Source organism: Parasteatoda tepidariorum, chromosome 2 (genome assembly GCF_982258835.1).
Source record: "Parasteatoda tepidariorum strain Cologne lab strain chromosome 2, Ptep-v5.0, whole genome shotgun sequence".
Lineage (NCBI taxonomy): Eukaryota > Metazoa > Arthropoda > Arachnida > Araneae > Theridiidae > Parasteatoda > Parasteatoda tepidariorum.
Window position 1 is genome coordinate 92,104,841 of NC_141756.1, and position 26,723 is coordinate 92,131,563.

At 29.4% G+C, this 26,723-nt stretch overlaps 1 protein-coding gene and 1 long non-coding RNA gene across 5 annotated transcripts in view; one reads left to right on the forward strand and one right to left on the reverse strand.

The window, feature by feature from the left end:
- Positions 1 to 1,103: 1,103 nt before the first annotated feature.
- Positions 1,104 to 26,723, forward strand: part of LOC122269843 (uncharacterized) — a 34,400-nt gene continuing 8,780 nt past the window's right edge. Inside the window, exons 1-2 of the long non-coding RNA XR_006225430.3 lie at positions 1,104 to 1,217; positions 21,040 to 21,112. This is a non-coding gene — a long non-coding RNA (uncharacterized LOC122269843). The remainder of the gene's footprint in view (positions 1,218 to 21,039; positions 21,113 to 26,723) is intronic.
- LOC107453385 (calcitonin gene-related peptide type 1 receptor) overlaps positions 16,399 to 26,723 on the reverse strand; it is a 411,922-nt gene continuing 401,597 nt past the window's right edge. For 3 of the 4 annotated variants that reach the window (XM_071177833.2, XM_071177834.2, XM_087157755.1), the window contains one exon: positions 16,399 to 18,099. In XM_071177833.2, the coding sequence (XP_071033934.2) occupies positions 18,031 to 18,099 (69 nt within the window). In that variant the 3' untranslated portion in view covers positions 16,399 to 18,030. Of the gene's footprint in view, positions 18,100 to 22,843; positions 22,892 to 26,723 lie in introns of all 4 variants that reach the window. The other variant, XM_087157756.1, reaches the window with a different exon arrangement.

Below are 26,723 nucleotides of genomic sequence, written 5' to 3' on the forward strand. Positions count from 1 at the left end.
AGGGTCCGAGGGTGTACTGTATTGGTCCTCGTTAAACTGATCTACCGTAAAGTGCTCAACTTCGCCTGCAGGTCATCAAGCTACCTAAGCGGGTGTGCCATCCCCTCTGCAGAAGATCAAAATTGTGACGGCATGTCTTCGGATCATCCTCAGGGATGTTTTTCAGACCGTCGCCAATAGCCCATTGTGCAAGATCTAGTACGACGTAAATCAACTACAACAATCATTGTTAGAAATTGTTTTTTTTAAATATATTGTAATATGTTTTTCTTCTTTACTTATAAGCAATCAATGCTATTCAGTGACATCAGGATGCGAACTTGCGACGTTCCACCACTTCGAATTTTTATGGATGTTGCACTTGCATATGCAAGTTTGAAAATTTCATGTTTGTAAAGTTGATGTTGTTGTTGTTGTTGTTGTAGTTCATTTACGTCGCACTAGAGCTGCACAATGGGCTATCGGCGACGGTCTGGGAAACATCCCTGTGGATGATCCGAAGACATGCCATCACAATTTTGATCCTCTGCAGAGGGGATGGCACCCCGCTTCGGTAGCCTGACGACATGCACGCGAAGTCGAGCACTTTACGGTAGAACAGTTTAACGAGGACCAATACCGCACACCCTCGGTCCCTACGCAAACTGATCCAAGCGGTCACCCACCCGCACACTGACCGCAGCCAGTGATGCTTGACTTCGTTGATCTGTTGGAAACCGTGTCTTAATGATCAGTCCACTGCGGGACTTGTTGCACTTCCATATGCAAGTTTGAGTATTTAATGTTTGTAAAGTTGAAGAACAGTATGCATAAATCGGAAAAGTACAACACAAAGTTGCATCTAGGGATACGGATAGATTTCAACTCGCTAGCTCCATTCAGATCTCTGACAGCCCTAAAGTAGCAGCGTTGTTGCGATGAAAGAAATAAGCAGCTAAATGCGTCTTCAAAGTTTAATCAATCAATAAATTGATGTTGTTTATTGTGATATCCAGTAGCATTTTTATCTAGAATACAAAATATATAATTTTCCTACAATTTGCTACAACACTACAATTTGCATTCCAGTTACCAGAAAGGATCACCATAAAGTTTAAACTTCTAGATGGATGGGAAAATGGCAGTAAACGGCCTCAGGCTCCCAGATAAGTTTTGATGATGTTTATATCCAGCAGCTTTTAAGAATGCGTAGACAGCTATAAAGGATTTACGATTCGGTAACTTTTACAAGCTTTTAAAAAAAATAGTTTTATGCATTCTGTTTTTAAAGAATTGTTTGAATTGTGCTAGCTTATTTGTGCTAATTTATCAAGAAAAAGAAGCGATTAGATTTGAGTTTAGAAACTTGAAATTAGGAGTGCGAATCCAAATTTGTCAGTGCGACCTATAATAGAGTTACTGTATAACTAAGGGATTGTGACATGTTTGCTTGTAAAAATTTTACTACAAACTTATAAATTTATTAGTAATTCTAAATTGTGCTTGGTAATTTAAAATTAGTATTTTTTTATGACATGAAGTGCTTTTTTTTCAAATTTGTAGCAGTACAATTGAAGAGAGTGTATTGTGTACTAAGCATAATGTATTGATAAACATAATTTTGTGTATTCTGCGAAAACGCTAGCATAACAAGCATTCAATTATGCATTAATAATTAATTTTTTTCAATCGACGCTTTCCGTTTTCTTTTGAAAACCTGATATATTGAGAGAAATATGCTGCAAATATAAATACGTGAAAATTAAAGAAAACATATGCTTGATTACATAATAGAATATATACATATGTGTATGTATGACTAGATGTGTATAGATTGCTATATATATATGTGTGTGCGTGTGTGTATGTGTGTGTGTTTAGGCATAGATATATTTGGGAATAGTATTTAAAACCATAAATATTTTAGAAAAGGCAAGCTTATTTTTAAGACTATTTACTTTCATTAGAACCTCTGTAACTGTTTGATATCGTTGCTCCGCTAAATGCCTGGAGCAAGGTTGCAGGCTTGAACCCCCCTAGTTGTGGATGTATCTTTCTTTAATGTGTGCTATTTGCTCTTCTATTTGTCTGATCTTAGGGTAATAATCCACTCCTAGTATTGAATAAATCAAATATGATAATGTCCGTAAATAAATAAATAATAATTTCACGGAGAAATGTTATGTCTCTTTTACGTTATGTTAACGAACTTTAAAACAATTTTTAAGACACCGCGTGGTTTTTAGAATTAACAAGCTGAAAATTCAGAAAGAGATATTATTAATAGAAAAATTAAATTTTTTTTAATAGATGAACTAGATAAATAAATTTTTTTAGATGTTTATCTTGAGTTATCCTTTAATGTGTTATCCTTTAATGTCACTTATAAGTAATATTAAAAATTAAATTTAACTGTATATATTATTTGAATAAGAACTCTATAGTTTTTCCCCCTTCAGAATAACTATTTTGTTTTGTTTCGTATGCTTTGTACTTAGATTTTTTTCTATTATCAAATAATTAGATATATCGCTTACATTTGTTTCACTATCTGTATCTATGTAATAAATTTTAAGCCAACTATTGTACCTCTAACAGTTAAAAGCTTCTGCTACTGTTGTGCTCCTTACTATAATTGTTGTCTGTATTGTAATCGTTGCGCGTCCAATAATTGCGCGGAGTTCAAAAAAAAAAAAAAAAAAAAACTTTTATTTCAGCTAGTATAAGTAAAAGGTTTTACAAAGTAACCTGTTTTTCTACATAATTTTAAGCTGTTTTTACACATTACATTGAAAATTACAGCTTTACTTTTTGACAATTTAAGTTTAATGAGCACCCTGATGATTTAACGAGCTAATTATCTTAGTGCATATGTTCTTACCGCAAATAAGTTCGGCAATGTGTTTATATAATTTGAAATGCAATTATGATGTAGAGTTTTCAAACGATTGGCAGTTTTGTGAAAGATGATTATGAAAGAAATTTTTGAAAAAAAAAATTTCTAGGCTAAACATCTTATTTTAATCTTATTAAACTCTACAACTTGAATTTATTTTGTCAAGTCAGTAAATTTAGTATATTTTAGTAGATGAAAGCTCTAAGTATCTGCTTTTGAGTGGTTTTTTGAAGTGGAAGAAGGTTATATTTGCAATTGGCAGCAAACAGTCGACAAGTACCCTGAAAAAGTCGCTCTTTTGACAGCTAATAAAAATGCCTAGATGGCGAATGCTAAGGCGCTATTAGTTTAAATGTGTTTAAGTACTTTTTCGGTTTCGTCAATTTAAAAGTTGCGGACGGACGGGCGCAAAATAAAAATAAGGCATAATGTTCGTCTCCGTTATTCAAAACATGAATTTTACTGTTAATTGACTGAAATATACTAAAAATTTACTTTAAATACTAATCTATCTAATTGTTCGATATAGTATTTTCCAACGAAACATGATTATAATTTAGGGTGTATTGGAATAATTTGAGAAAATAAAAACTCTTTTTCAATTAAAAAGTAGCTGTTAAATGTTTGCAGCTTAAGGAATTAAAAAATGGTTTGAAAAATTTTAATACTTTTTTTAGAATATTGGAAAGTAATTAATATCAAAGTTTAAGTAAAAAGCGGTGTATGTACAGCTATTTGAAATGTTGAATGTTCATACAAAAATCCCCCCAAATGTACACTTTCGCGGTATATAAATATAAAAACTGGGTGCCTGTTTTCATTTTATTCGGAAATGACAAACGTAAAGTTTCCTTCTAAAATGAATTAGAAAATTATTAAGAAAAAAATTTGAAGTTCGGTTGTTAGATTTGTTTAAAATAGCTGATACAAGACGAAACCTTTATTTCTCTACCAATAGTAAACTATTTGAATTCAATTTGTTATAAGAGATGCGTTGTTATGTAATTTTGAGGCATGACATGCAGTATTCCTTCTTACAGTAAAGTTTCTTTGTTCATGAAAAATTTATTTTTAAAAGCATTCAGAAACATAAACCTGCATGCTTTTAAGCTAAATGTAAAGAATAGTTTAAAAAATTTTTGGAATTGAAGACAGAATTACGTAAGAATCTATACAATAAGCAAATATAGTTATTCCGAAAATCGATCTGTCGAGTTCCGAGTGTTTCACAGGAGAAAAAAATATACCTTTCTGTCACGCAAACAGCACTTGAATAAATTGATGATAAAACCAAAATACACACATAAAATAACGTGAGATTTCAAGCGATACTTATCACGTAATGTACTGATCAGAGTGTGCGAGTAAAAATATTCGGCTAGCATCTTTCGCTGACTCATATAAATGTTAATCATAAATTTAAGTGTTAATTATAAAAAAAACATACATAAGTGTACATTATAAAAAGCTTAAAATGCCAAATTTTCCTTTATCAGCACCTTTTGGTCTTTTCTCATTCTAAAAGCACATTGCATACTCTGCAACGCACAAATCCGAATCTTTTCATATTCTGATTTGTACATCACACTCTCGTGCCACAAGTCCTGAGTTCGATCCTCGAGTCGGGCAAGGTTGACTCAGTCCTTCATCCCTTCAATGGGTCTATAAATGAGTACCAAGCATGCGTGGGAGCTAAATACTAAGGGCACCGCATTTGGCTGACCACCTCACCGGGTCCCGCAGTGGACAGCTACAGCCACCTCACCGGAACATCTGCTTCTGCACTCCAGCGCCCAATGTCAGGAAAACTGAGATGAGCACAGTAGGCCGCAATCTATGGCCCTCTATGGGCTGTCGCACCACTGAGTTTAGTTCAGATTTGTACACCACGTATTATTAAGGTCGAATCATGTCTTGCTATTTCATGTATATTTTGTTCTACAACAAATGAAAAACTTTTTATATTTAATGAAATATTTTACTTGCCATCATGTCCCATAGTGGACTGATCATTAAGAAACGGTTTCCAGTAGATCACCGAAGTCAAGCATCACTGGCTGCGGTCAGTGTGTGGTTGTTTGCCACTGACCACTTCGCAGCTTTGTCGGGAGGGGATTTGATCAGTCTGAGAAGGGACCGAGGTTATGCGGTATCCATTCTCGTAAAAACTGTTCTACCGTAAAGTGTTCGACTTTGCGTGCCTTAGAGCTACCAAAGTGGGAGAGCCATCCCCTCTGTAGAGGATCAAAATTGTGATGGCATGTCTTCGGATGATCTTCAGGGATGTTTCCCAGATCGTAGCTAATAGCGTCTTATACAGCTCCCGTGCGGTATAAACTACTATTGCTTGCCATCATTACAAAAATAAGTTGGTGTAGTCGTTCCCAATTTATTTTCCATCTACAGAACCCAAAATGATTGACTCCTTTTGCCGAAACTGCGACTTGAGATAATCGAATGTATTTGCTAAAAAAACCCTATTTCATAAGCAATCGTCGGGCAATAGTTTAACACGAATCACGGATCCAAAAACTAGTTGTTTAACTATATAGAAACCTCTTTCTTCACATTTATTTTCAGTATGTTGCCAACTATTTTTGTCATACATAATTTAATAAATAATTTTGGAATCGTGCATCGTTTACTCGCTTGACCAATCCTGTTACTTAACAGAATCCTGTTACGTTCCAGTTGCGTTTTTAGAATTGGTTTCTGAATATCTGTGTTTTGCTTATCGCCAACAAGTCCTATCTCTCGGAACCCCTGTGTCCCTTACATGGAACCCTAGTGTTCCGCGAACGCCATTAGGGAACCGCTGGGTTTATGAATTATTTATTTAAATATTTTTATGGTTTAAATAAATCAGATGCGTAAATTGACATATTAATTTAGTACCATTTCAGGGTAAATGTTTTGAACAAATGAAATATGAAATTTAAATTTTTCATGGTATAATATGAACCTAAAATGAACTGCAATCATTATGAAATAGGCTTGGTTTAATCAGAGTTACTATTAATTCGGATGGAATTGTTAACTCAGATATAACTATGAACAGTGGCTGTTTGTGTTATAACGCAGAAAGGTATTTGGTATGTAATTTGGGAAATGGCGTCAGGCAATTTGTTTACACAATGAATAGGTTTGTGAAATGCTTCACGGGCGACATGAGGTTTAAATTAATTGAGAACATTGTTATACAACTAAAAGGTTACTCATCTATACAAGTCATTATTTAACGCATGATTGTAAAATTAGCTTACAAATTTTCGAAAGAGATACATTAAATTAACGTAAGATTGTCTACCACTGTCGCTTACTGGGCGTTTTAAAGCATCTATCATTAGTATTATGTATTTTTACTAATTCGGAAGATTTCACATTGTTGAGTTAAAGATTTAATTAAATTAATATAGAACCGCGATGGCTTAGGAGATAGAGGCTTAACCTCCCAGGTTTTGCCAGGTTCGAATCCTAGCGAAAACTGGTTCATAACTATTCTATTTTTAAACTATATAATTCTATTCTATATATAATTCTATTCCATTCTATTCTATTTAAACTATATAATTCTATTCTATTTAAACTATATAATTCTATTCTATTCTATTTAAGCTATATAATTCTATTCTATTTAAACTATATAATTCTATTCTATTCTATTTAAACTATATAATTCTATTCTATTCTATTCTATTTAAACTATATAATTCTATTCTATTCTATTTTAAACTATTCTACAGTTTAAAACTATTTGTAATATTATTTCTAAATGATAAATATGAAATAGAATTTATATTAAAAAACTGCCGATCAGTTTACAAAACGTTTTATTGATTTAATATATCAGCTCATATTTTTCAAATTGCTTATTACAACATATTAGACACGGTATTTATTACTGGCATTTTTTCCTGTTGTATGCTTTGAATGATGGACTTGAATTTATCAATTGAGTGAGATAATAGCCTTAATTTATTTTTTTTCCATCATTCTTAAATAACAAGATTCTCGATATTTATAAAATAATGATAAATCTTTGTAAAAATGATACATGACTTTTTAGAGTTAATTAAATTCATCTCGAATTAAATAATATCAATTCAAATGAAATATCTTACTTATTTTATGTTTATTCCGTCTTATGTAATCCTTTTTACATTGGTTATCAGATAAAAAAACTCCATCCTAAATTTTAATTAATAAACTGTAGAATTGTATAAAATTTAAGCTTTGAGAACTTGATTAAAACTATTTCTAATATTCTTTCTAAATTAAAAATAAGAAAGAATTTATATTAAAAAACTGATGATCAGTTTATATACCTTGTTATTGATTTATTATATTATCCTAGATTTTTTAAACTTCTTACTACAATGTATTAGACACTGTATTTATTGCTGGTATTTTTGTTGTTGCATATTTTGAATGATGGCCTTTAATTTTTCATTCATGTGAAATTCACCAGTGTGAGATAATTTGAGTGAGATAATAACCTTTAACTTATCATTTTTATCATGATTAAATGACAGGATCAATATTTATAAAATAATAATAAATTAGGATAAAAGTAACCCAAGGCCTTCTGCAGTCAACTGAATTCATCTCAAACTAAATAACCAATTTAAAATATTTTATTTATTTTATGTTTATTCCGTTTTATGTAATCCTTTTTATATTGGATATCAGATAATAAAAAGTATCCTAACTTTTAATTATAAAACAGTATAATTGTATAAAATTTAAGCTTTGAAAACTTCTTTAAAACTATTTGTAATATTCTTAAAAATATGGAAGAATTTATATTAAGAAACTGATGAAGAGTTTATAAACCTTGTAATTGATTTAATATATTAGCCTTGATCTTTTTATAATACTTACTACAATTTATAAGTCACGGTATTTATTGCTGGTATTTTTTTGTTGTTGCATATTTTGAATAATGGCCTTTAATTTATCGTTTGTGTGAGCACTATACAGTGAGTAATTCTTTCTATTTTATTCTAGTATTGAGCAATATTTCATGTTCATTTATTTGAATAGAAGACGAAATGGCTCACTGATACGCTCATATTTCACCCTGTCATCCATAGACATAAAATATAGTTCAATTTTTACGAGTTCAACAAGAATAGTTTGTCATGAAACAGAAAGTTGACAATTCAAATATTATGTCTTTTCAACTTAAGTTTTGCGCTGACAACAAAATGAGTTACATTCTTTTTTCTTTAAAATTTAAAATAAAAAATTCTTAAATTGAATTTAATTTAAACAGTTGTAATTTCATTTTTGTATGAAAAATAAAAGTTTTTTTTATTACAACTTAAATATGAAAGTTATTTCATATTTTTAGATAAAAATATGAAAGTGTTTTTATTTTATCGTATAACCATCGTCGAACAGCTGACCCAATTTTGAGTTTACGACTACCAATGTTCAACCCCGTAGCTTTGTAATTTTGAACCCTATCCAGAAGACAAGCAAACTCTTGAACCAAGTATCTGTAAAAATTTGCTTTCGTGGAGGACTTTTTATGAAACTGACCAGCTTTTGCGCGTTCGAGGGAGATGAAACTCGTGACGGCAAGGGGACTCTAACCCGTGATATGTCTGCCTCTGAGGATATTTTTCGTTAGCACTGTTGTCTGTGCGAGCATGGAACACAATTTGAATCGACCAGCCAACACTGGGATCGAACCTGTGCCACCTCATTGGGAGGCGAGCGCTTTATTCCCTCAGTCAACCTGACTCAGAAGTGTTTTTAAGCAAGGGAGGCCATATATAGTTCAAAATTTATTTACTTTAATGTAAAATTTTTTTAAATTATCTTATATTCATTAATTCATATGTTTTTTTTTAATTGAAATTTTGGATTATAGCCAAAAAATGTTTCATCACTTTTGTAAAACATAGTTGTACAATTTTGAGTCTTTGCTTAGAGATTATTTTATTGAAGTTGAGCAGTTTAACAAGAGTCAATATGTCGGCCAAGAGAGTCATAGGGTTAAAGTTGCTCAAATTAGAGACTAATGGCAATGTGGTTAGAGTTGTGTAATGAGATTTCCTGGGAAGTTAGTACCTATATGTTTTAAACAGTCGTTTTATGAATAACCATGTTTTTTAGCAGACCCACCCACTTATATATACACGCAAATTAGCACACAGATATTTAAGCTTATATAGTCAATAATTGCAAAAACGTTTGGTAAATAATTACTTTCTTTAAACAATGATTCATTTTAGAAGAATTAGCACATATTTTGATTATAACATTGCACTTTTCAAATAAAATTACTAACTCGATCATATAAAATCTATTAAAAATAATCGATCTACAGTTAAATTCTTTTGTGTTTTTTAAAATCATTTTAAAGAATTTAATTATTTTCAATTTTAATGACACTAAATTTAAAGATTTATAAATACTGCTGATTTAAAAAAATTTTTGCTCCAATATATATATATATATATATATATATATATATATATATATATATATATATATATTGGATATATATATATATATATATATATATATATATATATATATATATATATATATATATATATATATATATATATATATATATATATATATAAATTTGATTAATATTTATTTAACACTAATTTAGGTGTTAGGATTGGAGGTGGAGTTAAAGAATTAGAATATTTAAATATAGGCGTGATGTGCATTCGGCTTTGTTATCAGAACAGTTTATATATTTTGCAAGATAATTTTGAAAGCTATTTAATTTAGTCACCAAAGGCGGCTTGTTTGTTTACATTTCTGATCAATATCACGTTGAAGTTATCTTAAGTATTTGGGTAGCAAAATGTCACTAAATATATAATTTAAAATCATATTAAGTACTAAATAACAATATAAAATGCCACATGAAAACAACAGACCCCCCAAATCCCTTTACGCCTTTTTAAATATTAAAACGCAGTTGCGAAACTCATCTACAGCGATAACACTACATATGATAGCAATATCGTTTAAACACCTTCTCGGAATCGATAAGTTTTATGTAACCGAGCGAGCACGAGGCACAAATGAATTATTCATGCACAAGAAAGCAGAACAGTTAAGTTTTCGATCACCAGTACTTCCTGTATAGAAACGATCGAAAGAGGGAATTTCGAGAAGATCCGAAGTTTGCAATATTTATGGCTTAAACTTATGTTATTCAACACTTGAATTCCTTTTGCGTTTTGTTGTATTTGATACCTGGATCAGAAGAAATAAGACTTGGCGTCTGTACAATACTTTCTAAAAGTATTTTATGCTTTTTGAACGCTGAAAGGATTTGGAAAACGTGAGATTTCTGTTAAAACGAGAGCTTCTCACAATGGAAAATAAAAAAGGATTTAATTTTTAACTTAAACAATGTTTTTTCCTCGATTGTGTTTACGTTTGAAATTCGAGAGTTTGGAAAATTGGATATAGAATTCTTTTGGAATTGTAGAATCAGCTGTTAGTATTAATATTTGAAAAAGATGGTGTTTGTTCTTTAGCGCCAAGGGAATACATTCTTCGGGGATATATTTTGAAAATATATTTTACTTTGTAAAAATATGCTGAGATTATTTAAATGTTATTACGTTTCTTTTTTCTAGACTGTTGAATGAAAATATGTTTCATTAAAATCTCTTCATACTTATTTAATGAGTCATCTTCCTTTTAATATCACTCATTATTGTCATATGAATAATATTTTTCTAAAAAAAATGTTTAATGAAAACTATTTTTGTTACTATATTTTAATATATTTAAAATTGAAAAAATAAATGTAGTACTTTTTATAGAAATATATGTAAACATATAAAACCTTTTGAAAATAACTCTTTTCAGCGGAATTATATATAGCATTCACTTTTTTTATTATTTTAAATTTAATTGAACTGAAAATGTTAGTATTTTAATTTTAAATTATTAAAAACTAAACTTTTTAATTGCCGTGTTTTTAACTATTTTTTTAAATTTACTTCGAGACTTTGTTATTGTATTTTGTAAATTTATTTTTCAAATTTTTTTAAAATTAGTTAAATGCGTAAAATTTTAGTCATTTTTAGTCTATTTACTTGGGGATAATACTTACTATTTCAGGCGTTTTGTTAAAAAAAAATCTAAACTTCTTTGTATTTTGTCAATCCCATTCTCGCTTGCGTCAGCTACGGATGTGTTTCTGCTACTTTATGTGCTGTTTGTGTGCAGAGTATAAATAACCCATTGGAACATTTTCATCATGGGTAAAAAAGCTGTTAAGTAAAGGTCCTCGTGAATGCTAAAATATTTTCAAACCGCAAAATATAACTAAGACTGAAGGTGTCTGAATCTAGCATACGACGCACAAAGAAGAGAACGTACTAAGGGGACAAATTCAGCCCGAAACGAAAGAAAATATGCGGCAGAATCTTATAGTGCGTCTAATAATTTGGTCAGGGACTGTAGGTTCATTCGGCTATTTTGACATCAGAATAAAATAAATTAGAATGTAAGGAAGTTGAACTACTAACAAATTTTTTAGTTATTCCTGAAAAATCCTAAAATGCTGAATGCGGGTTAAGCAACTTCAAAAAATTATTATCCTTATTGTAGGATTTCTCAAAATATCGTAGGATTTCTCTGTTTCAACGTTTAAAATAATACATACTAAATCTATCTACTCTGTAAAATTCGTGAAGTAATATTTCTTCAAATTAGTGCTAAAACCACATCAGAAATTGTAAAAATGAACTCGTCATCACTAAATTGAGCGTTCATAGGCATGTAAGGGTGCTGTTAAAATTATTCACCATTAATGTAGAATGCTTAAATCAAGTTTACGCGCTCTTCCGAAAACACCAATTTTGGAATACGTTTGGATATAGTCAGTTAGCAACAGTAAAACGGAAAGATAATTATATTGTAATTATAAAAAAAATCTGTCAATTACATTGAATTGTTTCAAGATATTTAAATTCGATAAGCTTCTGTTAAGCCTAGATCGAATCATTTTAATATTCTCTCTGTGCTGTGAATATGAGGTACTTTATTTCTCAGGACAATTCTCCTAGACCTTCACCTTAACCTTCTTTACTCCCATTGACCTTCTCATAGTCTCAATTAAATCCCGCTGAACTTCTTTGAAGGAATTCGAACGCATATCGACCATTCTTTTACCTGGAAGTAGATTCCTATGGCGACCCTCTCTGGTTAAATTCTGGTGTCAGGTTTCACCGATCGCTGGCAGTCTATCATTGATGGAAAATGACCAAAATGACAATATATATACCTCATTGGCCGTCTGAATACTTTTGGCCCAATATTGTATTTTTATTCTTTAAGAATGATAACTTTTAAGCGCTGCCACAGGCTTATCAACAAAATCCGTGATATAATTGTATTTTGAACATTTTTAATTCTATTTCTTTAATTATTCAGCCCATTAACCCTTTGACGCAGAATTTGTATTAATTTTTTTTTCTTTGTATTAAGGTCAAAAAAGGAAAAAAAAATATATAGCATTTAAATAACTAATGGTTATAAACCGTAGTTTTTTTGTTTTGCTCCATCGTTAATTTTTTTTTTCCTAACGTGGCTAAACCGGTGTTTCTTTTCCATTAAAGGTAAAATTTTTCATACGTGGCTCACTTCTAAACAATAATTTTTCATATATATATATAATATGGGGCATTGGTGTCCATTTTCTGTTTCTGTCACCGGTGTTTCTTTTCCATTAAAGGTAAAATTTTTCATACGTGGCTCACTTCTAAACAATAATTTTTCATATATATATATATAATATATAATATATAATATATAATATGGGGCATTGGTGTCCATTTTGCGTCAAAGGATTTTAAGATCGTGACAGAATTAGATCATAAAATTATACTCAATAATGGAAGTTGATAAATTTTCCACTTTATTGAAAACGAAAAGAAATTAAAGTATGCTGGTATAGCTTTTTGACCTACGCGAATATGCAATGCAAATATGTAAATTAAAGCCTTTCATAGTGCTATTTTTTTTTCTTTACGAGCAATCAATCGAAGCAATCGATAGTTGGTGAAAATAATTCAACTGATCCTTGTAACACTTTATTATACAGCTAAAACACTTTATTAGTACAACGACAAAGCTGTAAGCTCATTATCACGGAGAACATAATATTTAAACAATGAAGCACACTGTTTCACAGAAATTTTTTTATCAACAAAATTGCACTGATAATTATCATTATTTGAACAACATCCATATACATCAAACAAGTTCAAAAATTAAATTGAAAAAAAAATGAATCGATTTCGATTCTAACAACAATAATAGACACACGTGCAAAGGAATAACCAATTATTGCTCAAAGAATAATGTGAAAAATTGAAAACATTAAACAAAACAATTGGGTGAGAATATTAGAAAAATGGTTTTACTAACAAAGTTCTTTAACTTGAAATATTTTAAAGGTTTCTTTTAAAATAAAGTCAATACAAATGTTAAAGATTAAATTATTAGAATACATTTTTTTCTATTTATCAAGGAATTTTTTATTGTTTATCCATTAATATTTTTTATGTATCTATTATTTTTTTTGGAGATAGAACATCAAAGTGTTTAATACAGTTAAAACAATTTATACTCAGTATTAAAATACTATTAATTTTACAGATTAAAAAAATTACAGAAAAATACAGATAAATACTGATTTTTTAAGTTTTTAATTATTACTCGAGCTGCAAAAAATTCCCAATTTTCTACAGACTTTCTCCGTATATTTGACAATTTAAAGCTGTTTTTCACCTTAATCATAAACTGATTGAAACTAAATTCAGATTATACTCTTTGCCTTGCAGTTTGGCATACCGTGAGATAACTTTATCTTTTTGAAAATCATTTTAAATTTATTTTCTATATTTTCCCTTACATTTTAGAAATTATTTTATGGTTTTGGATGTCGTATAAAAAAAATATTCGACTTTATTGTCGAATTGACACTCTACTGAATTATTATAACTCTTTAGATGTAATTTTTCGATAAGTTAAAATGTCAGACATTTTTATAAGGGTCGGTCAATATAGTTTTAAACGTTTCTACACTTAAATAAATTTTCAATAAGACTTTTAAGATAAAGACAGTTTAACATCTGCACAGGCGTCAGAGCGCTTGAATGCCAATGAGGTTTCGCTAGTTCGTATCCCAGCTTTGACTGGTTATGCAAGTTCTGCTCTCTGCTCGAACAAACTATAGTTATTTTATATGGTTTTTAAGTTTGTTTAAAATAACGGTATTTATCTGCTTAAAAACCGGCACCAGTTTCTAAATAACAGTAGTTTTCTATGAAATAAACTGGCTCATCAGCTAATGATTTTTTTCCCCGTAAATTTAACAGATTTTTTATTACAGTGTACATGCCAATAGGTAACAATTCATAGAATGTTTCTATCAAAACGGTAACATTTCTAATTAAAGAAATTTTACTATTTATTAATAAACAATTATAATTTTAATATTTGAGTTAAGATTTGGTGTATTGAATTTGATTTAAAATTTGTTACGCTTCAGGAAAGTAATCTTTTGTTTAAATAAATCTATTTTAGTTCAAATGCAAACCAAATTTCATGATGACAAAATTTTCTATAGTTGGAATTATGTGCGTGTTATCATAGAGTAATCACCTTCTTGAAAACTGTATTCACCCTAAGTGAATAACAAATAAATAAGTGAAGAAAAGGCAACCGGAAGCATTTCCAAAAAATAAAATTGACACTGTCTTAAACGAAAAGACTTAGCTCAAACCTTACGATAGCCTTATTTTCGATACAGGAGATGCACTGATGCACATGCACTGATGCGTTGTCTAATACTAAGTTAAAGATAGAACTTCACTTCAAAAATGATTTTAAATTTTTTTTCAAGCATGTTTTAAGTTAATTTAAGCTGGAAAAAAAGTACTTTTAAAAGATGATGCAATTAAATGTTAGCAATACATAACGAAACTGAATTTCCGAACTTTAGCTTAAAAGAATTATTGTAATATTCAAAAGAGAGATATGCATTCTTAAAAAAACTATCGAATTTAAATTACAGAAATTATTACACAACTTTTTACACTTCACAAAATGTGTACCAAATACCCGGAAATCACGTGATTCGTATAGGCAATGCTCATCGAGACAATATGCATCGAGATTCTATTACCCAGCACTACATAACACGTTTATGCTTAAGAATACTAGTCATAAATTTCGTGAGTTAATAAAATTTGAGTAAATAATATTTTACAGAAGTAAACTGGCCTCATATATTCGAAGATCGAAAAGCATACCAGAATCTACCTCGAAATAAATTAAAGTACCGGTTACTAGGATCAACCACGTAATAAATTAAATTTCCACTGCGTACTACGTACTTGGATCAACCAAGCAATAAATTAAACTTTTTGATTTCCGGGTATTTGGATCTAGAAAATATTAGGTTACGTCTCTAATCACACGAACAAATATTTAGATGCAGCGAATTTAATAAAAATTTTACAACATTTAATGAAATAATACAATGACAATATATATATCAAGAATGTTCATAAACAATGAATATGTTTAAATACAGCATATATCTTCTGACTTAACAATTTATTTAAAAACTAAAATGTTTAATACAAGTGATTGATTAAAAAATTTTTTTTCTAATATTTATTTTTTAAAACTATATTTAAGGAAATATAATTTCTTTTTAAAACTTAAACTGAAGTGATCTGAAGTGATTATGTCTAAAAATACAAAGTGTGCCACAAAAATTCGGTGAATGGGTGGATATTTTTAAAGCAACTGGAGTGAAAAACATGGCCACTTGTACATAAAGAGAAATATTTGATGAAAAAACTGATGCAAATAAGTTTGCAATAGAGAGTCGAACACCATGCGTGTGCAATTTTGCATCAAATTGAAATGAAAAAAAAAAAAAAAAACGCATAAATACCACGTTTGGTGACAAATTCGGCAAATGGCTTTAGAAACACGTGCAATGTTGGTCTATGAAAGATACGCCTCAAACAAAAAATGCGTTTACGTTGAATTACAATTTTCCTCCGATGTAACAGGAAACCATCGATGATGAACTACGTTTGATTCGACCATCAACATTTGTTCCGACTTGATGATATCAAATAAATGCGTTCGATGCTGTTGTAAGGTCACTGATGGGTATCAGAAAAATTGACAATGACTGATTTAAAACAGATTTAGTAAATGCAAGATCTATTTCAGTTTTGAGCTTTACACCTATGATTTGATCGAAATGGGCATTCATATATTCATTCTAACAGCTTAATCGACTACGTCAGAAGTGTATTATGACTAATTGATATTACTTTAAAGAAGATGAATTCTGCTCGTAGGCAAAAGCAAAAACTACCACTTACGGTTGATTGTACTTCAAAAAAGGGTGATACGCGCATTTGTGCTCTGTCTGAAGTACTGTGAGTATGAGCAGTGTATTGCTAAATAAAGAACCCACCATTTTTTTTATGGCATCCTTATTTTGATAATATCGAAACAGAACTGACGCATGCGCAAGTCTGCTGTAAGTTTTCCGATAGGAAAAATTATAAAATCAAATACATATCGGTCTAATCAAAGAACTTCTCTGGCAATAGAAAGTGGGGATGTCTGTTGCTAAGGAAACAAGACAACGCAGATAACAAAGAGGGGAGCTTTTGGTACTTTTATCGAAGGTCCAAGTCAAAACTTGGTTTAAACGTCGTAAATTAACATTGTAACCATAGTCACTGACTGTGCTCTAGACCAGTGGTTCTTAACCTTTTTAAGCCGCGACCCAAATTTGAGAAATATGTTCATGTCGCGACCCAAAAAAAAAAGCCAAAATTAGGCTGAGTAAGCCACAATGACTTCTTCTAGGAGGTGTTGGTATTACTTATTATTTGGTGTATTACTAACTTTTTGGTTCGACTCAGCGCGACCCAAGAAATATGCGCGACCAAGAAATATGCTTCGCGACCCAATTTTGGGTCGCGACCCATAGGTTAAGAACCGCTGCTCTAGACGATTGGTGAGGGAAATTTTTTAGTTAAACTTGTAATTTGTTGCAGTTTTTTGAAGTATTTTTGTTAACATTCCATTCACCGATTTTTTTAGATGCACCTAGTATTCAGTCATTTTTCAAAAATATTTTCAACTAATACATCTCAAAAAATGACTGAAGTAATACATAAAATAACTAAAAGTCTTTAGATATTCTTTACGAATTATAATTTTATTCTGATATAAAAATTGCGTGATAACTATATCGAGTTAAATGTTTACGTAAAAACAATACTCTTAAACAATCATGCTAAACAAAGCAATGCAACACATCGTTATTGTAAAAAAATTTACAAATTTTCAAAACAACACAACCATTACAATCCATTTCATTTCGCTTCTTATCCAACTTCTTGAACGAAATATTCAAGATTTTTATTTAAAAAAAACATAGTTCAAGCTTTTAGATTTACTATTGTAGTAAGTTTTTAATATGATAATTTATCTGATAGTTTTAAGACTTGGAGATTCACTAGTAAAAACTTCTTTATTGTAATTACAAGTCTCCAGATATTTAGTTTTATGACTGTAAAATTGAAAATATCTTGTTGCACCACTTGAAGCATGCACTATAATAAATAAATTCACAAATTCACAAAGTACTCTACTAGTAATGCTGTTTCTGCTAAGGAAAGTTGACTAAAAACTCCGACTTAATTTTCACAAAATAATTTTTTTTATATTTTATTTCTATATACATCGTCGTTAAAGCCTTTCAGATTTATATTCCTTGTTTCACCATGTAAAGGGCAAGAGATATGAATGGATTCTGGTTTTGAGCTTCTGCAAATCTCAAAATAAATCGAGGAGATATTATCGACTTACAAAAAACAAAGAACTTCTATTTGTAAAAGATGACAGGGACTCTTCTGGCTGTCACTATAAGAAGGAAGAAAAAAATACCACTTTTGGCGTCTTTCTTTTTCGCTTATAGGCATTGGCGAACTTTTTGGAGTAAAATGTCTTGACAAGATAGAAGCACAACTTGTGGTGTCTCACAGAGACTACGTTGTGATGGTGTTGTCAAATTTGATTTAAGATAGATGGACATCGGGGAAGATGAAGATACATCACACAAGTGCTAATAGACTTTTTGCTGCAGGAACGGCCTTGCCATTGGAGGAAGATCTAGGGGTTCCCTAGAAGAGAAGTAGAAGTAAAAAAGAATATCGGCGCATGTAAGCTAAAAGCATATTTAATACAAAGGTATAATGCATGCATTTTATGAAAATATCATACGCTCTGTAAGTAATGAAATGTTCAATTCTTTTTTTGCGATCTTCAAAGTTATAAAGCATTCTAAGTTTTCAAATTTAAAACTATTACGAAAACGTTTTGTGTTTTGAACGAAAAGTATTAATTTAAAAATTGTCACAGATTGCAGTTTTTTTTTATTTATGACCATTAGTTAAAAAAAGTATGATTAAATTTAGAAAACTACTCGTTGCTTGCTGAAAATAAACTTCCAAATGCTACTAAACAAAGAAACATTTGAAATACTGTAATGTACATTAAGCAATACCGCAGCATAAACCTAAAATGTTCATTAGTATTCTACGTTACAACTTGTTACAGGTCATAGTGGTTACAATGGTTCTGACGCAATTTCTTCTTCACTGGTTTATTTCATCGAATTTTAAGTCCGTCTTAGTATTGTCAAGCCATCTCGAGGATGGACTTCTTCTTTTACACTTTGTTTCATCTTTAAAAAGTTATTATTCGTTTTTTTGTTTGATTAGAGTCTTTATAAATGTAATACAATCATCGAAAACAAAGAGCTTTAATTTTTTAATTGATTTAAAGTTCTCCTAATGTTCTGTATACTTTACGATTGTACTTGATTATACTATTTTCTTTTCTTTTACTTTTTTTATTCATTACTCCAAATAATGCATGGAATATAGCTTTAAATTAATTTAATTAAGCAATAAGGGTTATATTAAGTATTATTCTCAAAAAGCATAAAAATACGTTTTGTGTAACATTTGTATATTCGATATAGTTGATTGAACAATGCGAGAAAAATAAATGGAAACCGTGTAAAAACTTTTGATCTACTTATCGGATATTTACGTACTTGTGCTCAATCTCAATAATTCGATGGATACGTAAAATAGGTTTATTATTTAGTACTGAAGATAATTTAAATTAAGAAATCAGAGATAAAATGTATTTTCTTTAAATAAGTATATTATTTTTTTCGAGACACTATTTTTACTTGGATTCATGACCCTGAAAGTATGAGGCACGCAGCTTGAAATATCACCCGCACTAAGTAACTAGTATGTTTAAATTTTGATCCACGGACTATTATATTCTAGAGCGTGGAAAACCGATGATTAGATCAAAGGTTATTCAAAAATATTTGCTTCTTTCACCCAGTCTAAATAAAAAAACAATGTATCTTATTCTATCTGCAATATAACATCATCTTCGCGATGTTTGGTGGTCTATATTTTATTTTCTAATATGAAAAATAGGGGTTTTGTTACATTTTGGCGTTTTTAGACACAATTCTTAGAAAAATCACCAAATTAAACCATTTTTAATTTGGTGATTTTTTGGTGAATGTATTTTTTCCTTACCATTAAAACCACTTTTTTCAAATAGATAATTTGATAATCTGAGTAGCTTAATTTTTGTGTACAGACTATACTATATGACTACGAAATTTTGTGTACAGACTACTATATGATTACGAAATTGATAAAAATAATTGATTTGCAATAAACTTAAGTTAGATTATGTTATTAAATATTTTCCTTAGTTTTACTTAAATAGCATATTTTTTTTCTCATAAAAAAGCTATTCAATACAATTTTTGAGGTAAATTGTTAAGTAGAAAATTATTTATTTACATAAGGTATATTTAAAATTGTAATTCTTAGTTTATATAGTGTAATGCAGTATATTATAGCAAGTATTTATATGTTCCTGACAATTTATATTTTTTCCTAACAATTAAAATCACGTTTTTTCAAATAGATAATTTGATAAACTGAGTATCTTAAGTTTTGTGTATATGATAATGAAATTGATAAAAATAATTGATTTGCATTAAACTCAAGTTAGATTATGCTATTAAATCTTTTCCTCAGTCTTATTTAAATAGCATATTCTTTTTTCTCATTAAAAAAGCTATTTAATACAATTTTTGAGGTAAATTGTTAAGAAAAAAATTATTTTTTTACATAATGTACATTTAAAATTTTAATTCTAAGTTTATTTAGTGTAATGCAGTGTATTATAATAAGTATTTATATGAAAATGCAAAATTAATCTTTATAGTTCGCACTTTGATTGCATTCACAAAAAATTTAAAACTATTAAATATAGTGTTTAAATATTTTATTGATGTAAAAAATACAGCTCAAAACATGTTTTTAATAAATCCTTTTATTTTAACACATTACTGTGAGAAATTTTTTAAGAAAACATTGAGAATCTCATAATCATATCACTTTTAAAAATATTTTTTTCTGTTTTTATGTGCCGATACTCGGTAAAAATATCAACATTTAAATAAACTCTAAACAGAAAATCATATTTTGAAAACAAAAATTTTACGAGTGCGAAGATATTTTTCAACTGTTTTAATAAAATTTGAAAACTTAAATATTTCAATTAATACAGGAAATTTCACTTTCTTATATCACAACTGTTAAGCATTCGTTTTTTAAAACAGTTTTATATAGATCAATAAATATGATTTTAAATTGCCTTGCTTCCTGCTATGGTAGGTTTTTCAAATGTTAATTTCTAATGTAAAATTTAATCGTATTAATTATGTATGATGCTTGTGTATGTATTATAAATGTTATGATTATATAAATATAATGTTAATTATATAATTATTGTAACTAATTATGAGAACTTGATATTATGCATAGTATGCAAAATAAAATACGGGAAACTTAAACTTATAATCTAATAATTGAATTGTCGCCTACGGAGGTTCAATTTTAATGGCAGAAAAGAGTAATCTTAAATATGCTATTTAATTTGTGCAGAAAATGTTTTAAGTTACGAAATCAGTTGCAAAAATGTACTTTCACTGAAGAAACAATTTTTTTTGGCAGATTGGATTCTAAATATAGGGTGTTCCTGAAATTTGGGATATGCAATCCGAATAGTTAAATCAAGAGAATAGTGGTAAGTTGGTTATCTTAATCTTAATTTTGCCTTTTACATTATTAAACCAGTCCTTTGAAACTTTTCAAGACAATTAGTATGTATCGCTCACCATTAAAAACTTATTATCCAAAGATAATAATTACTATTTTTTTAAGTTAGTAACAAAAATGAGCCGAAGGGTACACAAATTGTTACATCAATTTAAATTCATTCAATAAATGAAAAATTCTAACATTTTCAAGGAATTGCCAGAAAAGTTCCTGAAATAAAATAAAATTTAAAAATATAACACCGTTGAAATTCTTTTTCATTTAAAATTACATAATAAAAAGTGAGATAAAAAAAATCTTTGGATAGTAAGGTACATCGATTTTTGACAGTTAATAGATTAATTAATAGAAAAACTGCACATTTAACATTGAATTATCATTGGATTAATCAGTTTTTATTTGCTTGAATAGTTTAAGAGAGTTGACGAACTAATGAAAGAGTGATTTTATCATTAAGTGGCCAAAACTTTCGATCGTTTTCTTCAACAAACTATTTGGACCCTTTTCTTCTGCATATAACAGAACTCCTTATATTTTGTACATCAAGAATCAAAATTTTTTGCAAAAAATATTTATTTATTAAGAGAAAACACGTTTTTATTTCGTATTTTGTAACTTAATCAACAATGTAACTTTTGTGATTTGACTCAGCACAAATTATCTTTATTTATTAGCTCACCTAAACTGCCCTGGAACAGAAGTTTTCAAAGAGTTTATAATCTAGGGAACAACAATTTAAAGGAATAACAGTAACAATTTAGTAACAGACTGCCCATATTTCAATGTGTACTTCCGTATTAACAAACCGTTATTTTTGAATATTTCTTGCACGGTAAGCAAGAAACCAAAATAATTGGCTCACAAATCTATCCCTTTCAATTCCAAACTCCCCCCTTTCAAAATGGATTGCTTCTTTTTTGCAGATGGAGAAATGTATGAAAACTTCATTGACTTTATGCAGATGGAAATAAAACTTAACATGTTTCAAGAATCCCGTAAAACAGGTGTTTGTCTCTGATGTCTACTTTCATTTCCATCTGCAAATTTTCAAAGCAAATGAAGTTTTTTTTTATCATGTAACATATTACCGCTCCAATTTCATGGAATTATCTAATGTTCCCCGCACTGTTCTTTTTAATGGGCCATTGATCTGTTTGTACTTGCCCGGTATTCCCTTCATTGATATTTTTAAGTTTAAGGGCAGTCTCTCAGGAATTTTTAGATTGCCATTTTCATAATCCATACAATATAAAATTTGTAACCACATCTCCAGGATGAAAACTAATCCCAACAACTAAAATAATAATAGAAAAGCAATGGAAAGTGAGGCAAACTCGAAGATTTGGAATTTGTTTTGAATGCATTTTGTTATAATAAAATGCTTTATTTTTTTCAATTTCCAAATTCTAAAATAAATTTCGTCCTCTGCCTTTTTTTTTCTATTGAAATGAAGACGCTGGTCCCTTAACTTTCAGCACCTGCGGAAAATATACAACAATCCACCCCCGTAGAAAGCACTTTAGAATGTATGTAAGGTGTAAAAGATAAAAGGGCTCTCTTGTTTTGTACGCCCCATACATTGATAAGCATATATTTTAAATGAAAAAGAGTGCGTAACATGCAACATAAAGCTTGATACATACATAGACAAACACAGTAAGACGAAGGTGGGGCTGTGAAATGTATATTAATGACTTACCTATAGGGATTTAGTTTGAATAGGCTCAATAGGAGACTTACGTCCTGGCTTTGTTATACAGCCGTTGTTTCCATAGTGTCCCATTGGGACGGGGTTTGCATTAAACAAAAGAAAAAGAATACACCCACGTTGACGCAAAATTAGAGGAATAATTCAGCAAAGTAATAATTTCTATAAACTATTTAACAAGTCTATAAACTATCGAACATATTTTAAAGAATAGAGTATTTAAATGTCCTGATGTATGTGATATTTGTTTAAAAAGAAACTTGCAGTTTTTTCCGCTAAACTTACTGTTCTTACCGCTAAACTTACTGTTTTTTCCGCTAAACTTACTGTTTTTTCCGCTAAACTTACTGTTTTTTCCGCTAAGCTTACTGTTTTTTCCGCTAAACTTACTGTTTTTTCCGTTAAACTTACTGTTTTTTCCGCTAAACTTACTGTTCTTTCCGCATAACTTACTGTTTTTTCTGCTAAACTTAAAATTTTTTATTAGTAAAATTACTCGTAGGCAAATCTATTTGACTTGCTCTATAATTCTTTAAGGAGAGAATTAAAGCTTTGATTAATTAGAAAAGAATAAATTCTAGAGTTAAGTTGAAAAGTCTATTTCATTTTATAACCATCCTTAAACAACTCTATTTTGGGTTTACGACTACTAATATTCGGCCATGTAATTTTGAACTCAATCCAAAAAAACAAGGGAACTCCTGGATCAAGTATTGGGAGAAAATTTCTTACTCGGATGAATTTTGATGGAATTAACCCTAAATTGCGTTACATGGAGAGGAAAACGATAAAACCTCCCTCAGTTAGCCTGACGGCAAGGGGACTCTAACCAATGATCCGTCTACCACTGAGGATGTTTTACGTCAGTATTGTGGTCGGTGCAAGCCGGATGAAAAGTTTATACTCATATTAATAAAAGTAATGCTTTTTTTAATATGAAGAAATACACTTTGGATGATAATCATTGTTGAATATTTTCAAAAACATATAATCTATGCACATTTTCCCTTGATTTGCCTTATCTAACCATTTTGTTTAAGAATTGTTATTAGTTTAAAGCATTTGAACGGTAAATCAACATGTAATTAGTAAATTGACCTATTATATAAATTAATTTGGTTGCAAATCAATATGCAAACATAAACAACAGAACTATCAAAATCAGTAACTTTTAAAGATGCCGAAATTAAAAATCATCAAAACCAGTTTTCTTCTATGAATTTTCTCAAGAATTCAAACAGGTTTTGATGTTTTCACCCTGTGTTCCATATTAATGATAGATAACTTAAATATTAACTCTTTGCTTCAAATAGGAATATTTTCTTGATTTCATCTGACACAAGGGTTTTGAAATTATATTATTACGCGCGGTAATTACAAAACACCCTTCATAAGTTTATATATTTTTATTACAGATTGGTAAAATGTCACGAACTAATAAACGTAATTTTTAGAATCGCATTGAAATCCTTTTTATTTTCAGAGAATGTTTTGAAATTTATATGACTGATATCCTTTCTCATTTCATGTTTAATATAATTTTAAAGACATTGTATGGCTGCTATTTTCAAAAAATTAAGACATATCCGTAAATGTAAAGCAGGAAATCTCGTTTAAATTCTTTATATGCTTATTTTTATTTTATCTATCTCATTGATTTTGTGTTAGTAACAGTTTTCGGAATTCGGATTATACAATAGCATGAAGAAATAAAAAATTCCGTTTGATCTTCCGAATACTTGCGATAAAAGTAGGCTTTCTTTTCTGCCCGTCTTTCCCTCTTTTTTTATTTCGAAATAGAATACGATTTCTCGTTCGATCGAACTTTTAAACTTTCTCTTCCGATTTATAATAGGATAGACATCAGTTGATGTTACTAACCCTGGAATCAAAGTTTCGTAGACTTATTTCTAATTCGTTTTTTGAGTTTGCAACTGAAATGGGCTAAGTCCAAATAGGATTATAGGCTTAATTTTGTGTAAGACGATTAGAATAGAATCTTTCACATTTTAAGAACAAATTTGTCGATTTTTTTAAAAAAAATCTTTTGGAGTCGAGGATTTTAAAAATAATTATTTGAAAAAATATTTTAAAGGCTAATTATAATTAAATATTGCATAACAGTTTCTTTTACTATGAAAAAAATCTATTTGAATATTTTGACAGTGTTTTCTTTTTCTTTTTTCTATAATAATTGCAATTTTTCTTGAAAAGATTAGTTTTTTTTCTTTGGCTTAATTGCCCTTTACAAATTTAATTAAGGCTTTAAACGAATAGTACGGAAAGTACTAGAGTACAAAAATAGTACGGAATTTATATTTAACTTTTCATTTTGAAATTATTTTTAACAGAAAAAACCCTTTGCTTAGTTATATACAAACTTTTACTCTTTCATAATAGTCTTAAAATAACCGTTGAAGCACTAAAATGCTGCTAGGACAGAAACTGGACATTAAGAAAGTTTTGTTTTCAATGAAAAAAGCGTAAGTTAATAAATTTTTTTTACGACTCTTCTTCGCATGAAAGTATCTTTTTTCTTCCTTCTATTTGAACCACGTTGGTATAATTGTTAAGTTACTGTGCTATCATTGTGCACGGAGTATGTTTTTAAATGTCATAATTCATGTGTTATTTTGTTTTTTGATTAAAAAAAATTATTGAAAACAGAATGGAAGCCTACAAGAATTCATTATTCGCGTTAATTCACTCTGGCATATTGCTTAGGCATTTTTCCAATTGGGTCAGCAGTTTATTCTTAAATGTTATGATTCATGTGTTATTGTGTGTTTTGATTAAGAAAATGATTGAAAACAGAATTGAAGCCTACAAGAATTCATTATTCGCGTTAATTCACTCAGGCATATTGCTTAGGCATTTTTCCAATTGGGTCAGCAGTTTATTCTTAAATGTTATGATTCATGTGTTATTGTGTGTTTTGATTAAAAAAATGATTGAAAACAGAATTGAAGCCTACAAGAATTCATTATTCGCGTTAATTCACTCTGGCATATTGCTTAGGCATTTTTCCAATTGGCTCAGCAGTTTATTCTTAAATGTTATGATTCATGTGTTATTGTGTGTTTTGATAACTAAGATAATTAGTAGAATACATTATTCGTAGTAATTCACTCTGGTATATTATTTAGGCTCTTTTCTATCTGTGCATGGAGTATGTTTTCGAACGTCATAATTCGTATGTTATTTTAAGTTTTGATTGCTAAACAGATTTGATTAATTAAAAAGATCAGTAGCAGAATTGAAGTAAGCCAGAATGCATTATTCGTATAAAATGTTATTGTTTTTTTAATATTTTCACCACTTGTTTATAATTTATGCATTATGAAAGTTATGTTTCTTTTGTATTTCTAACAAATGTTCAATACCATTATTAGAGCAATAATTTATATTTTGATCAGTTTTCTGGAATAGATATCTATCGCGTTAATAGTGATCATATGTAAGGTAGTAATTTCATTCCTTGAACTTGGTACCTTAAGAGTTAATGTAGTCGATTTTTTATTTTTTAATATATTTTGCCTATATGAAAAATTTAACATTCTTTGTAGGGTACGGAAAAATACTCGAACGAAGTTATTGTATCACAGAATAGATGCTCACAAATGTCTTTCTTATTTTTGTTTTCAGTTCTTTTTGCCTACCACTTTCATTATTATGTGCATCTTAGTATGCAAATTGTTTTTTTTTCTTTTTCTTTTTGCTTTTTTACAATGTCCAGCAAAAGATTTGCTATTTTAGGCAAGTTAAACGACAGTGTAGAATCATTCGTTTGCTCTGTAAACAATCATTGTACACAAAAGTTGGACTTTCTAAAGTAATTGGGTATAATATGAAAAAAACACAACTACTTCGA